Raw genomic sequence first — 13,199 nt, forward strand, 5'->3', positions numbered from 1 at the left:
GAACCTGAACTAAAACTGAACTAAACCTGAACTGAACATGAACTAAACCTGAACTGAACCTGAACTGAACCTGAACTAAAACTGAACTGAACCTGAACTGAACCTGAACTAAAACTGAACTAAACCTGAACTGAACATGAACTAAACCTGAACTGAACATGAACTAAACCTGAACTGAACATGAACTAAACATGAACTGAACCTGAACTAAAACTGAACTAAACCTGAATTAAAACTGAACTAAAACTGAACTAAACCTGAACTAAACCTGAACTAAAAGACGTTTCTCAGTTTCTTCTTCCCTGAGTTTCTGACAGTGACATCACTTCCTGTTGTGCTGAATGAAGCTGGTTGGAAAGGCCTAGCATGGATGACCTTTGACCCTCTGACTAGGAGGAAGTTTGATCTACAGCTTCCCAGCCTGACAGATCAGAGCAGGAATCAGCATCCTCCCTACCAACTGAACTTTGACTAGGCCATTCTTTCCTGTAAATCAGCTTTTATTGTGTTTCTATGCACAATAAAATAACCATTCAATAAAATTTTAAGACTTCGTCTGTAGTTTGATTTTATCTTCCAGTCCAGATTTTTATCACTCAACATGAAGTTACAGAAAAATAAACGGTAAAAATCCCAGTGAGGCTAAATATGTTTGGTTTGTTTTGGTGAATCGTTGGTTTCTGACCTCGGCTGATCGGGTCAGATGACCTTCCAGACAATCAGGTCACGTTTGGGAAACATGATTGATTGATTCTCCAACAATAGAACGTCTCGTACTGCTGAATACTGAATGCAGGTCCAGTCATTTCTCTCTTTTGTTCTGCACTGGGAGGGAAACCAGCAGCCAAACTGGTCCTGCTGGTTCCCAGAGGGTCTGAACTCTCATTTCTCTGCATCCTGCACAGAGTTTGTCCTCCCAGAACAATAATAACTTCATTTAACCAAGTTTGAGATCAAACGTCTGGTTTTGATGAAGTCCAGATGCTGCAGCCTGTAATCTGACAGATTACAGATCAGTTCCGTCAGATTAGGAATAAAAACCGCTTCAGTTACGGCTCGGATCATAATTCAGCAGATAATCTGAGATCTGCAGATTTACTGTCCAAAACAACTTCAAAAGCAAACGTGTTATTTTTATTTCAGGTCTGGAAATAAATAAAAACAACAGATTTTCAACATGGATGTTTTTCCTCGTGTATAAAAGCAAAATATAGTTTAAATGCTAATTAGAAGAAGAACCGAACATTTAATGTTATTGTTATTATGTCTATATTTAAAACAGCCAAAGTTATGAAGACCCAGCTGTGATCAATAATCAGCCAATAATCAGAGGAAAGTTTAACCAAATTTACTCCAAAAACACAATTTATTTGATTCGTTTACAGAAATAAAATCCAACTGAAAGATGATCCCGTGTCGACCAAACCTCACGTGTTTCAGGTTCAAAGCTGAACAAACTCAACGCCGCAGCACGTGCTGCCTGTGTGTGTGTGTGTGAGTGTGTGTGTGTGTGTGTGTGTGTGTGTGTGTGTGTGTGTGTGTGTGTGTGTGTGTGTGTGTGTGTGTGATAAATGCTGGCATTCCTTCCCAGCAGGGGCTTCACATCCACCTGATGAGAGCAGCGATAAATAAACCCTTTGAAGAAACACCTGCTAACACACACACACACACACACACACACACACACACACACACACACACACACACACACACACACACACACACAGGTGAGCTGTTTTCTTGGCGCCGGTTGACAGCAGTGAAGTCCTGATGACGTCAGGCAGCCTCTGAATGTGATGAATTCATGTTTTCATCATTTATTGAAACATTAAACAGGTTTATTCATGTTTGATCTCATTTGTTTAAATATGATTCTTCTTTATTTTTAAGATCTTTTTCAGATTTTATCTGATTTTTAGCATCTTTTCTTTTGTATGAAACATTTGATGTTTACATTTCCGCCATGTTGGTTTTAATAAATGATGGTTTGAAACATTTTGGTTTCTATTCTCCTGCATTTTCCTCTCAGGCTGTTTCCCGGTTGAAGATGCTTTATGGTCTCTGCGGCAGGTTGGTGCCTCACCTGGGTGACGTCATCCCGCGGTGCTGCTGCTGCTGCTGAAGCCCCGCCCCCCGCATCCTGGCTCCGCCCTCTTTACTTCACATAAGAAGAGGCGACGCGGCTGTTGGAGCTTCACATCCTCACCTTCATCATCAGCAGCAGCTGACCTGAGAACCGGAACCGGAACCAGAACCGCGGCAAGATGACCGGAGATCAGCGCTACGTCATCAGCGTCAGACTGATTGGAGGAGTCCGCAGAGAGAAGCCGAGACTGAAGGTTGGTTCAAACCTCAGAGGTTTTATTTCGTGGTCTCAGGTCAGAACAGTGACCAGCTCTCCTCCTCAGACCTTCATGCTGTCCGTCCTCTGGTCCGATGAGTCGGAAGTGATCATCTACCGGTCCTTCCAGGACTTCCGGTCATTTCATGTAAGTCAGGAAAAATCCGAGCTGCAAACCTTGAAATCATTTTGGTTTATAATAAATCGATCAGCATTAAAAACATTTCATGACTAAATTTCTCAACAGTTGCAGCTGAAGAAGAGATTTCCAAACTTTAACCCTTTCAGGAAGAGCGACAGGAAAATCCCCAAGTTTTCCGGTGAGCAAATGAATCCAGAGAAAAATGTTCATCAGTGTCTTATGACGTCATGATGTATGACGATAAGTGGAGAAAAAGGAGCAGTTCGTCATTTTTACTGATGAGAACCTGGATCTGTTTTACAAGGAATTAGATAAAATCATTAAACTAATAAAAATGGAAACTAAATGTTGATTTAAAGCATCTGTAGGTGGAAGGATGAAAAGTTTATTTATTCACCGCCATTAATTCCACAGAATGAAACTTTAAAAGGTTTTACTGGTTATGATTTATTACAATGAAAACTTTGATGCAGAAAATCATCTTTAATATTTGCTTTATGTTATTTAACTGACAAAACGAGCCTCAGTTGAACATTTTTCACCTTCAGAGAAACTTTGGTTGATTTTATTCATTTGTTCTGGTTCTGGTTCCGGTCCAGGGAAGGCCCGGCGCAGCGGCCTGCAGCAGACCGGATCCAGGAAGTCTGTCAGGCAGATGAACTTCCTGCAGACTTACTGCGAGGAGCTGCTGCGCTGCGATCAGGCCGTGACCGTGAGTTCAGAGGTCACCCGGTTCTTCACGCCCAGAGATCACGACCTGCAGACGGACTTCACCAAGAACACGTGAGTTCTGGTTCCGGTCGGGTTCCGGCGGGCCGCTTTGATCCGTTTCTAACACGTGGTCTGCTGCAGCGTCATGATCCTGACGTCTGACGAGGCGCAGGACGCAGCGGGTGGCGCGCGCAGCCAGGAAGTGGGCAGCGTGACGCACCCGTTCGTCACGCAGACGTACCGCTGCGTGGCGCCGTACGAGACCAGGGACACCAAGAACCGGGCCTTCAAGGCGGCTGCCGACGACAAGCTGGACGTCCTAATCAAAGACCCGGCAGGTCAGGCTGCAGCTGCAACTCTCCACTGATGAAGCTGCAAAAAATGAACAGTTGTTAAACTAAATATAATGTGGAGTTTTCAAACTAAACATTTAGCTGAGAAGCTAAATATTATTTCCAACTAAATGTTTAGTTTTCAAATTAAATATTTAATTTGGAAAATAAAAATATGGCTCAATAAACCAAATTATTGCTGTTAATATTCTACTGAGTACAAAAAGGCTGGCCATGAGTTCCGGCCCTGGCAGCAGCTAACAGCTAACGGCTAACTGCTAACTGCTAACAGCTAACTGCTAACAGCTAACTGCTAACAGCTAACTGCTAACAGCTAACTGCTAACAGCTAACTGCTAACAGCTAACGGCTAACTGCCCGTCCTGCAGGCTGGTGGCTGGTGGAGAGCGAGGACAAGCGGCTGGCCTGGTTTCCGGCGCCTTACCTGGAGCTCTGTGAGGAAGAGGAGGAAGAGGAGGGAGGATTCCTGGGAGGTGAGTCGCTCTTCGTCACCTGGACCGGACTCCGTCCAGAACGTCCTGCAGATGTTGACGGCGTGTTGCCTTCAGGGTCCCTGTACTGCGCCGTGAGGAACTACTCCACCTCCCAGAGCGACGAGGTGGGCGTGGCCATCGGCTGCGTGGTGGAGGTGCTGCGCAGGTCAGATGACGGCTGGTGGCTGGTCAGGTACAGACGTCACTTCCTCCTGCAGAAACTGGGGAACATTCAGAAATATGACATTAGTTTGAAGTAATAAAATCACATTTTATTTCCTAACGTCGCCCTCTAGTGGCGGTTTGGTCAAACAGGAGAATCTGATCCGCAGATTATTTTCTAGATTAATAACTTGATGTTATCAGATTTCAGACCGGAACCGAACCGGTGAGGTTCTGGTGAACCGACTGAGACGTTTTTACAGTTTGCTGCTCCGTTCCGGCAGCAAACAGCATTTTAAAGGAATAATGACTAAATTAGAGGAGGATGATTGATTGATCGATCGATCGGTGTTCGTCAGACCTAACTCTGACTCCGCCCCCTCCAGGTGCGGCGGCAGGGTGGGCTACCTGCCCTCCATGTACCTGCAGCCCTACAGCTCCCCGCGGCGCGGGCTGCACGGCCGCCACCTGCACAGCTCCTCCCTCAACCTGGCCTCCCGCGGCGCCCGGGGCTCCCGCTCCTCCCAGCCGGTCCAGAACCAGGAGCCGGGCTCCAGGCCGGGGTCCGCGGTCCCGGAGCGGCTCCCCAGAGCGCAGTCCCTGGATGTGCTGTCAGAGAGCTGGCAGAAGGACGGCGCCGCGCCTTCATCATCTTCATCAGCCGCATCCCGCAGCAACGACTCCATCTTCTCCAGCTTCTCCTCCAGCAGCGCCTCGTCCTCCTGCAGCCTGAAGGACGAGCCGCGCCGCCCCGACCCGACCCGCTCCTCCAGGTCCAGCACCGGGAGCTCCGGGTCGGTCGGGTCCAACGGCAGCGAGCCGGGCCCGGCCCCCAGCGTCCCCCGCAGACCCGACACCCAGGAGATCCTGGTGCGCTGCAGCACCTTGACCCGCAAGGCGGCGCTGGCCTCCAGAACCCGGCTGCAGCCGCAGGACGACCCGGTCCACAGCCGGCTGTAGAACCTTGGACTGCATCACCGAGTCGTTGTTATCATATTAATAACTAAATATGGGCTCTGGGGGGCGCCGTTCGTCCTGCTGCACTGTAAAAATGAACAAATGATTTTCTTGTTGCTCCAACATTAATGTTACAGATCCAAACTAAAGATTTAGTCATTTTTTATTAACGCGTTTCAAGCTAAATATTAACCGGCTGTGTTTTCCTGTGTAACCATAGAAACGGCTCTGATGTTTCAGTATGTAGCTTCAGTGAAGCAGAAAACCTTTGATTCATGTCGTTTCCTCTTCCTGCTGATGGAATCAGATCAACCTGTTTGAACTCATCGTTTTGTTTGCTTCAGTGAAACAATAAAGGTTTAATATTCAAACACAAGTTTACATTAATAATAATTCAACTGGATTTGGTAATGATGGAAATCACCAGGTCATAATTATACATACCCCACAGAACTTCAGTTCGATATCAAATTGTTTTATTTGTTTTTTATCTTCAGATTTCTGTCAATATAAAAATAAATTGCATCAACAAACTTCTTCCATAAAAAGAGAATAAAAAACCAAATGGCATCAAAATGCATAATGAGTATAAGAATTTGGCTGCACGGTGGTGAAGTGGCAGAGCTGCTGCCTTGCAGTAAGAAGGTTCTGGGTTCGATTCCCGGTCTTTCTGCATGGAGTCTCCATGTTCTCCCTGTGCATGGTGGGTTTTCTCCAGGTTCTCCGGTTTCCTCCCACAGTCCAGAAACATGACTGTCAGGTTAATTGGCCTCTCTAAATTGCCCCTAGGTGTGAGTGTGTGTGTGCATGGTTGTGTCTCTGTGTTGCCCTGCGACAGACAGGTGACCCGTCCAGGTGACCCGCCTCTCACCCAGAACGTCAGCTGGAGAGGCAGCAGCAGCTCCACTCAGGTTGATAGAAAATGGATGGAATTTAACAAATTGACGAGTTGCATAATTATTGATGCCATAATTTTATTTTCTGAAATGATTTTAAAGCTTCATGATCCGAGATTCAAAACCTGCAACATTTCAGAGGCAGAAGCTCCAGCAGGAGGAATTTAAGAAATAAAACATGAAGCATTTAATGAGCCTGATATGTTTCTGTGTTTTTATGGAGCCAGTTTTTACCCTGAAGCCTTTTTATCACATTAATATTCACCATTATTGCTGAGATGTTTTAGGAGACGTTTAAATGTTTTATTTTATTTAATGTTGTAGCTAAAGATGCCTCTGGTTTAATGCAGCAGAAATATTAAAGAAAAGTTTTGGATTCAATATTAAGATATTTTTTAATCGATAGGAAAAGAAAATAATTAGAAGAAAACTTTGTGTAACTTTTCCTAAACATATTTATTCAGTTTTAATGAGCTGCAGCAGGAGGAGAAATTCATCCAAACACCTTTTGTTACCTGTTCAGGTGTGTTTCATTCCTGCTGAAGCATCGGATGACCTTCTGACCTTCTGACCTTTAGCAGCCGCCGCTCACAGGCTGTCAGTCTGCATACAGATGTTAACGATGGAGATTCACATCAGGCCAGAGGGGGAATGCAGCAGCGCAGGCTGCATGTGTGTGTGTGTGTGTGTCTGCGAGTGTGTGTGTGTCTGCGAGTGTGTGTGTGTGTCTGCGTGTGTGTGTGTCTGCGAGTGTGTGTGTGTCTGCGAGTGTGTGTGTGTGTCTGTGTGTGTGTGTCTGCGTGTGTGTGTGTCTGCGTGTGTGTCTGCGTGTGTGTGTGTCTGCATGTGTGTGTGTCTGCATGTGTGTGTGTTTTTAGACAAGAGCTAATGAAGAATATTTCCATCTGCTGAATCTGAAGCGTCCAGATTTCCAGATGTTTCTGTCCGTCTCGTCCTCTTCAGTTTCACCTCATGAGGCAGATAAACCAGACGTAACTCGACCCGTAGAAATCGGGATCTTGTTTCCATTTTCAGAAACAAGATTATATTATATTCAGCAGTCATTAGCCACCGCTAACTAAAAAGTGATATTCAATAACCAATAAATCACTAAACCACTAAACAAGAATCATGTAGTCATATAGTTGCATGTAAACATTACCAGAAGCTAATGCTAACGCTAATGCGCCAATACTTAGCGCCAGAGCTAAAACATTGCAGGTCTGGACATCCAGACGTCCATTGCAGGTGGGACAGATGGGACAGATAGGACAGGTATCTGTCCTATCTGTCTGCCTCTCCTGAGCAGCAGAACCGGAGGTCATGACCTCCGGTGGGGTCATGACCTCCAACAGGAGTCTGCTGTCTGTAATATAGAAAAATAAAAGTAAAATGTAACAAAAAGCTGAGTTGCTTTGGGAGAAACAAAGATCCTGTTCTAAATATCAAAATGATAAACGAAACCTGATCCTCCCTCACCGACCCGCTGAAGGTGCAGAGGATCAGGGGATCAGGGGATCAGGGGATCAGGGGATCAGAGGATCAGAGGATCAGGGGATCAGGGGATCAGGGGATCAGGGGATCAGAGGATCAGGGGATCAGTGGATCAGGGGATCAGAGGATCAGGCGCTCAAAGGATCAGAGGATCAGGGGATCAAAGGATCAGAGGATCAAAGGATCAGGGGATCAAAGGATCAGGGGATCAGAGGATCAAAGGATCAGGGGATCAAAGGATCAGAGGATCAGGGGATCAAAGGATCAGAGGATCAGGGGATCAGAGGATCAGAGGATCAGGGGATCAGAGGATCAGGGGATCAAAGGATCAAAGGATCAGAGGATCAGGGGATCAGGGGATCAGAGGATCAGAGGATCAAAGGATCAGGGGATCAGAGGATCAGGGGATCAAAGGATCAAAGGATCAGAGGATCAGGGGATCAGAGGATCAGAGTCGATCGACTGCAGACGTTCAAATCCTGAAATACTTTATTGATCCCAAAGGGAAAATAAATGTAACTCATTTTAATTAAAATTCTTCGAGACGTTTTGTAGACGGTGACGGCTGTTGGCAGGAAAGACCTTCTGCAGCAGTCTGTACTACAGCGAATCTGAAGAAGCCTCTGACTGAAGACGCTGTTACAGATGCTGAACGTTTTCATTCAGCAGAAGCCAGACGAGCTGCTGAGCTTTTAGTCTACATGTTGTGATCCTCATGGATCCTCATGGATCCTCAGCAGGTCAGCATGCAGGTTAGAGTCGGTTGACCTCTGACCTCTGCTCAGGGTCAAATGGATTAATAAATCCATTCCTCATAATAAACCAGCTGTGAAGTTTAATAACAAACCACTTGGAACATGTCGTAGCGTTCCTGGGCTGCACTGGAGGTCAAAGGTTATCGAGTTCACCACTAAAACGGCTGTTATTTATTTATAGGCCTCTTACCATCGAACAGCATTTATGGAGACATGAGGAAGCCTGAGGCGAGTTATGATGGGAATCAGCGACGGGTGTTTCCGCCCCTCATGTTGCTCATTAAATCCACCAGGAAGAAAGTTTGGTGGGCGATTTCCCTGCAAAGCTCACAGAACAACTGACCTTCTTTACTCCGTAATTAACTCATAAAGTTCGTCCGTTTGGCTCAAACAGGCTGCGGCGTTTCAGCAGCGGTTTGTCTGGCAGGCGTCCAGGATCCTGATAAACTCACTGAGCCGCAGAAACGACTTCCTTCAAAGAAACAGCTAATAATAAACCTGAGCAGGTTTGATTCACTCCTTTGTTTGTCTGAAGCTTTTTACTGCTGAGCTTCAGGAACTTGGCTCTTAATCCCTAAATCATAAAGAAATAGTTTTGACATGAATCACTTTGTTTGGTTTCAGGAAGAAGATTTTAAATTTACTAGAAGTTACAGGACGTAATGGCTGCTGGACATTTTCCAGGAAGTGAGAATAAAAGCGACTTGTTTTGAATGTGAAGACAGATTCAACGATCTGATGTCGTCTGAAAGGCTGCAGAGCTTTTCGTTCACAAACACAACCAAGTCAGAGCTTCATCCTGCTTTCAGCTTCTGACCGAAACGGGGTCAAAGGTCAGGAGATAAAATAATGAAGACTATGGATCCCAAAGGGAAATTAAATCAGAAGCTCACTTCCTTTAACACCCAGCCATCCATGCAGGGTCACAATGTCTGTCTCATCCGTCTCAGGCCCATAGAGACCAGTTAACCCAGTCAGAGCTGGGTTAACTGGTCTCTATGGGTTAAGACCCGGGCCGGATTCGAACCCGGACCTTCTTGTTGCTAGGTAACGGTGTTGCCACATTTCTGAGCTCTGCTGGTTCCTGGCAGATGAAGACGAGGAAAAGGAAACTTCTAGAAATGATTCATGAATAAAGGTTTACCGTAACACCACCAGTCACCATCTGGGAGGGAAACCAGTGCTACCAGTTCACCATCTGACCCGCTGCAAGGCGCCACAATGCATTCTGGGTAACAAAAAGCACCCCCATCACTGCTTTGGCTTTCACTCTGTTTCCTCCAAGCAGCTCGTTTGCTTCCAGCCTGGAGATCTGCTGGATCTCTGAGACCGACAGTAAGAATCCAGCAGATCTCCAGATCTGATGGGAGACAGAAAATCTGCAGCCAACCAGTTTAACCTTATATGGTCACATCCTGCCTAGACGCTGCAGCCTCTGCACTTCCTGCGTTTCAGCGCCATCTACTGGTTGTAACTGAGTCAACAGGATCTTTGGGAGAGATTCAGAGAGATTCAGAGAGATTCAGAGAGATTCAGAGAGATTCAGAGATCCAGAGAGATTCAGAGATCCAGAGAGATTCAGAGAGATTCAGAGATCCAGAGAGATTCAGAGATCCAGAGAGATTCAGAGAGATTCAGAGAGATCCTGAGATCCAGAGAGATTCAGAGATCCAGAGATCCAGAGAGATCACCTCCTAGATGGCAGAACCCGAAACATGAAGCAGAGAAAACATGGAAACATGAGGATTGTTTTCATTTCTCCAAAGGAATCAGTTCTGAATCAAATGCAGATTTCTGCAGTTACAACCAGAAATATTTAATCTGTGACGAGAGAAAAATCATTTTCATTCAAATTTTCACTATTATTATTCATTCATTCATTCATAAATGTCAAATTTCAAAGGGAAATGTTTATTTAAATATTTTGTTATCCAGCTACATATTTAAGTTTTCTGATTCTTTCTGATAAGCGGAAGTGCACTACCAAAATAAAAGCTGCGTTTTTCATGAAACTTTGTTACAAACATTAAAGTGAGACATGAATAAATCAGACAACAACCAGCAGCAGTTTGTGAAACATGGGAATAAATAAAACAATAAGAGGATGAAGTCAGTCTGTTTCCTTCCAATTTAATTTAAAAAACTCAATTATTTTTCAGAACTAGTTTTTTTAGTGTAGATTTTCTCCACCTGCTGTTTCCTCTGAATGTTTCCACCTGCCCTAATGTGTCATTTCCTCTTTTTCTTTCTTTCCTTTTCTTATTTTGTTAGTATTTCCTTTTAATTCATATAAAACACTTTGAATCGCCTTCATGCTGAAAATGTGCTGTTTTGGCAACGTTGAGGTTTTATTTTGGCTCTTCAGAGCCTCCATATGTTTTCAGTCTGTTAAAGATAGTTTTACTGATAGCAGGACAATTTGCACAAAGCCTGTTTTGTTTAGTTTTCTTCTTGTAAAAAGTGATTAAAAACAAGTTTTTGTCTAAATTAAGGTGAATTCATGGTTCCTTTTTCCACATAATGTAATGTAATGTAGTGTTTATGATAATAATAATAATTATGTGATCGGTATCGGCAGGAAAAAACCTGATCGGCACATCTCTAATAATTATATTGTGTTTTTATGGAGATGATATTAAAGAATAAATATCCACATATTTATTAAAAAAGCTTTTATTTCTGAATGTTTCACATCTAATATTCCAAAATAAAACTGATTTATGTTGAATAAATAACTAAAATCAGATTATTGGCATGTAAACGTGTTTAAACGGATGAACTGTTACTGAACATGGCGGTTTGCTGGTTTTACTTCCTGGTTTCCATCAGCAGCGAGGCACTAGCGGTGAGCGGCGGCCGGATCCTCCCAGGAGGAACCCAGGGACTCGTCCATCCCAGAATGCATCAGCGGGACGGAAATGTCGTCCATGTTTGGCAGCACAAACACTTTCTAACAGGAAAAAGGAGACAGCAAAGGAAGCATGAGGACCCGGTTCAGAACCAAAGAGGTTTTCCTTCTTCCCCACCTGGAACTCGTCCTGGAGCTTCTTCTCGATCCAGTCGCTCACGTGGCAGAAGCTCAGCTCTCGCTGCCCCAGCTTGGGGCAAACATGCAGGTCCAGTTTGGGCGGCACGCAGAAGCTGTACCTGCAGAGGAGAAACCGGTCCGAGTCTGAAACACGAGGAGACCTGACTGCTGCACCGACCGCGAGAAGAAAATGATTCCACATGATCAGATCATTGATCTCTGATCATTGATCTCTGATCTCTGATCTCTGATCACTGGAGGTTTTCCGCAGGAAGTGGATGAAGCTGAAGTTCAGCCTCAAAGTGACGGATGAAGAATCGGCTTCATGACGTGATTTTCACCATATTCTCATATTTTTAGGAAAACTAAAAATGGCTCCTCAGTTCTTCCAGAAGCAGTAAAGATTTTATGAATCAGAATATTGAGTTTGTGTGTGAAGCTCTTCTTCCTGGACATGCAGCTAGGAGGCGCTGTGCCTCCATCATCATCATCATCATCATCATCATCATCATCATCATCATCATCATCATCATCATCCTGTGTAAATGTTCATCTGGGTGTTGGAGTCTCTGCCTTACCAGATCCGGTCAGTAGGGGGCGCTGGGATGTTGACCACCAGCGTGCCGGACAGTTCCCGGACCTCCACCGACAGCAGCAGCGGCGTGTTGGACAAATCCTCAAACTTCCTCCTGATGAACTCGTTCTCCGCCGCGCGCTGGAAACACTTGGATTTGGCGATTTTGTCCACAAATCTTAAAATCTTCCTCCCGGTTCTTCCTCCGCTGTGAAGAAACCAAACGGATCAGAGGAGGAGAGTTTGACTCATGAGGAGCTTCAGGTTCATCTTCCATCAGGAGAACCAGAGGTCAGAGGTCAGGGGTCAGTCTGCAGCTACAGATGATCTTAGGGAAATGCTTATTTCTGTTCATTTCACCTTTAATACGTCACAAACTTGTTTTATCTGTTTTTTTAGAGCCACATGTGATCACAGCAGAACATGGCCTAGTCAAAGCCCAGTCCCTCCAATCTCACTGATGCTCTTCCATTTTTGCAAAGAAGCAAAAATGTGAAGTGAAGGGCGACCCAGAAACGCTGAATATACATGCACTCCACACTAATCAGGTTTTTGTGGTAATAATGTCGTTTTTCTGTCGACCGTTGGGGCGAGTCGGCGTGTGACGGTGGGAGGTTCTGGTTTTGGCCCGGACCAGCAGCATGACAGTGTGTGTTTACCCTTCAGGGGGCGCCACTGAGCCTTTCTCCCCGGCTGGACAGTGAGGCTCCGACAGCAGCAGCTCCTCTTCATCAGAAGAAGCAGCACTGGACGACTCTTCATCGCTGTCCGCCAACACGCTGAGGACGGGCCTGCAGCTGGAGACCGGCCAATCAGAGGCCAGCAGGAGACCGGCCAATCAGAGGCCAGCAGGAGACAGAACAATTAATATTCATGTTTCATAAGAAAAGCAGCTGATTGGTCACAAAACTAAAAAACCTCAGATGGTTCCTGACAGGATCAATAGGGGAGAGTGTGTGTCTGTGTGTGTGTCTGTGTGTGTGTGTGTGTGTCTGTGTGTGTGTCTGTGTGTGTGTGTGTGTGTCTGTGTCTGTGTGTGTGTGTGTGTGTGTGTGTGTGTGTGTGTGTGTGTGTGTGTGTGTGTGTGTGTGTGTGTGTGTGTGTGTGTGTCTGTGTGTCTGTGTGTGTGTGTCTGTGTGTGTGTGTGTGTGTGTGTGTCTGTGTCTGTGTGTGTGTGTGTCTGTGTGTGTGTCTGTGTGTCTGTGTGTGTCTGTGTGTGTGTGTCTGTGTCTGTGTGTGTCTGTGTCTGTGTGTCTGTGTGTGTGTGTCTGTGTGTGTGTGTGTGTGTGTGTGTCTGTGTGAGTGTGTCTGTGT

General features: G+C 45.3%; 1 protein-coding gene and 1 long non-coding RNA gene across 3 annotated transcripts; one reads left to right on the plus strand and one right to left on the minus strand.

The window, feature by feature from the left end:
• Positions 1–2,129: 2,129 nt before the first annotated feature.
• LOC103481003 (NADPH oxidase organizer 1) lies at positions 2,130–5,514 on the plus strand. Of its 2 annotated transcripts, XM_008436225.3 has the most exons (8): positions 2,130–2,339; positions 2,409–2,489; positions 2,589–2,661; positions 3,083–3,266; positions 3,336–3,532; positions 3,915–4,019; positions 4,095–4,212; positions 4,568–5,514. In XM_008436225.3, exons 1-8 carry the CDS (start codon positions 2,265–2,267, stop codon positions 5,139–5,141), a joined length of 1,407 nt encoding a protein of 468 aa, XP_008434447.2. In that variant the 5' UTR covers positions 2,130–2,264; the 3' UTR covers positions 5,142–5,514. The 2 variants fall into 2 exon arrangements, with proteins under 2 accessions (XP_008434447.2, XP_008434446.2); XM_008436224.3 differs by having other exon boundaries at positions 3,915–4,212.
• Positions 2,885–4,696, minus strand: LOC103481002 (uncharacterized). Its single transcript, XR_536210.2, has 3 exons — positions 4,605–4,696; positions 3,971–4,240; positions 2,885–3,566 (listed from the first exon to the last, which is right to left on the minus strand). It is a non-coding gene; the product is annotated as an uncharacterized LOC103481002 (long non-coding RNA).
• Positions 5,515–13,199: the final 7,685 nt, after the last annotated feature.

Source organism: Poecilia reticulata, unplaced genomic scaffold, assembly GCF_904066995.2.
Source record: "Poecilia reticulata unplaced genomic scaffold, P_reticulata-male-v2 Scaffold_26, whole genome shotgun sequence".
In the NCBI taxonomy this organism is placed as follows: domain Eukaryota; kingdom Metazoa; phylum Chordata; class Actinopteri; order Cyprinodontiformes; family Poeciliidae; genus Poecilia; species Poecilia reticulata.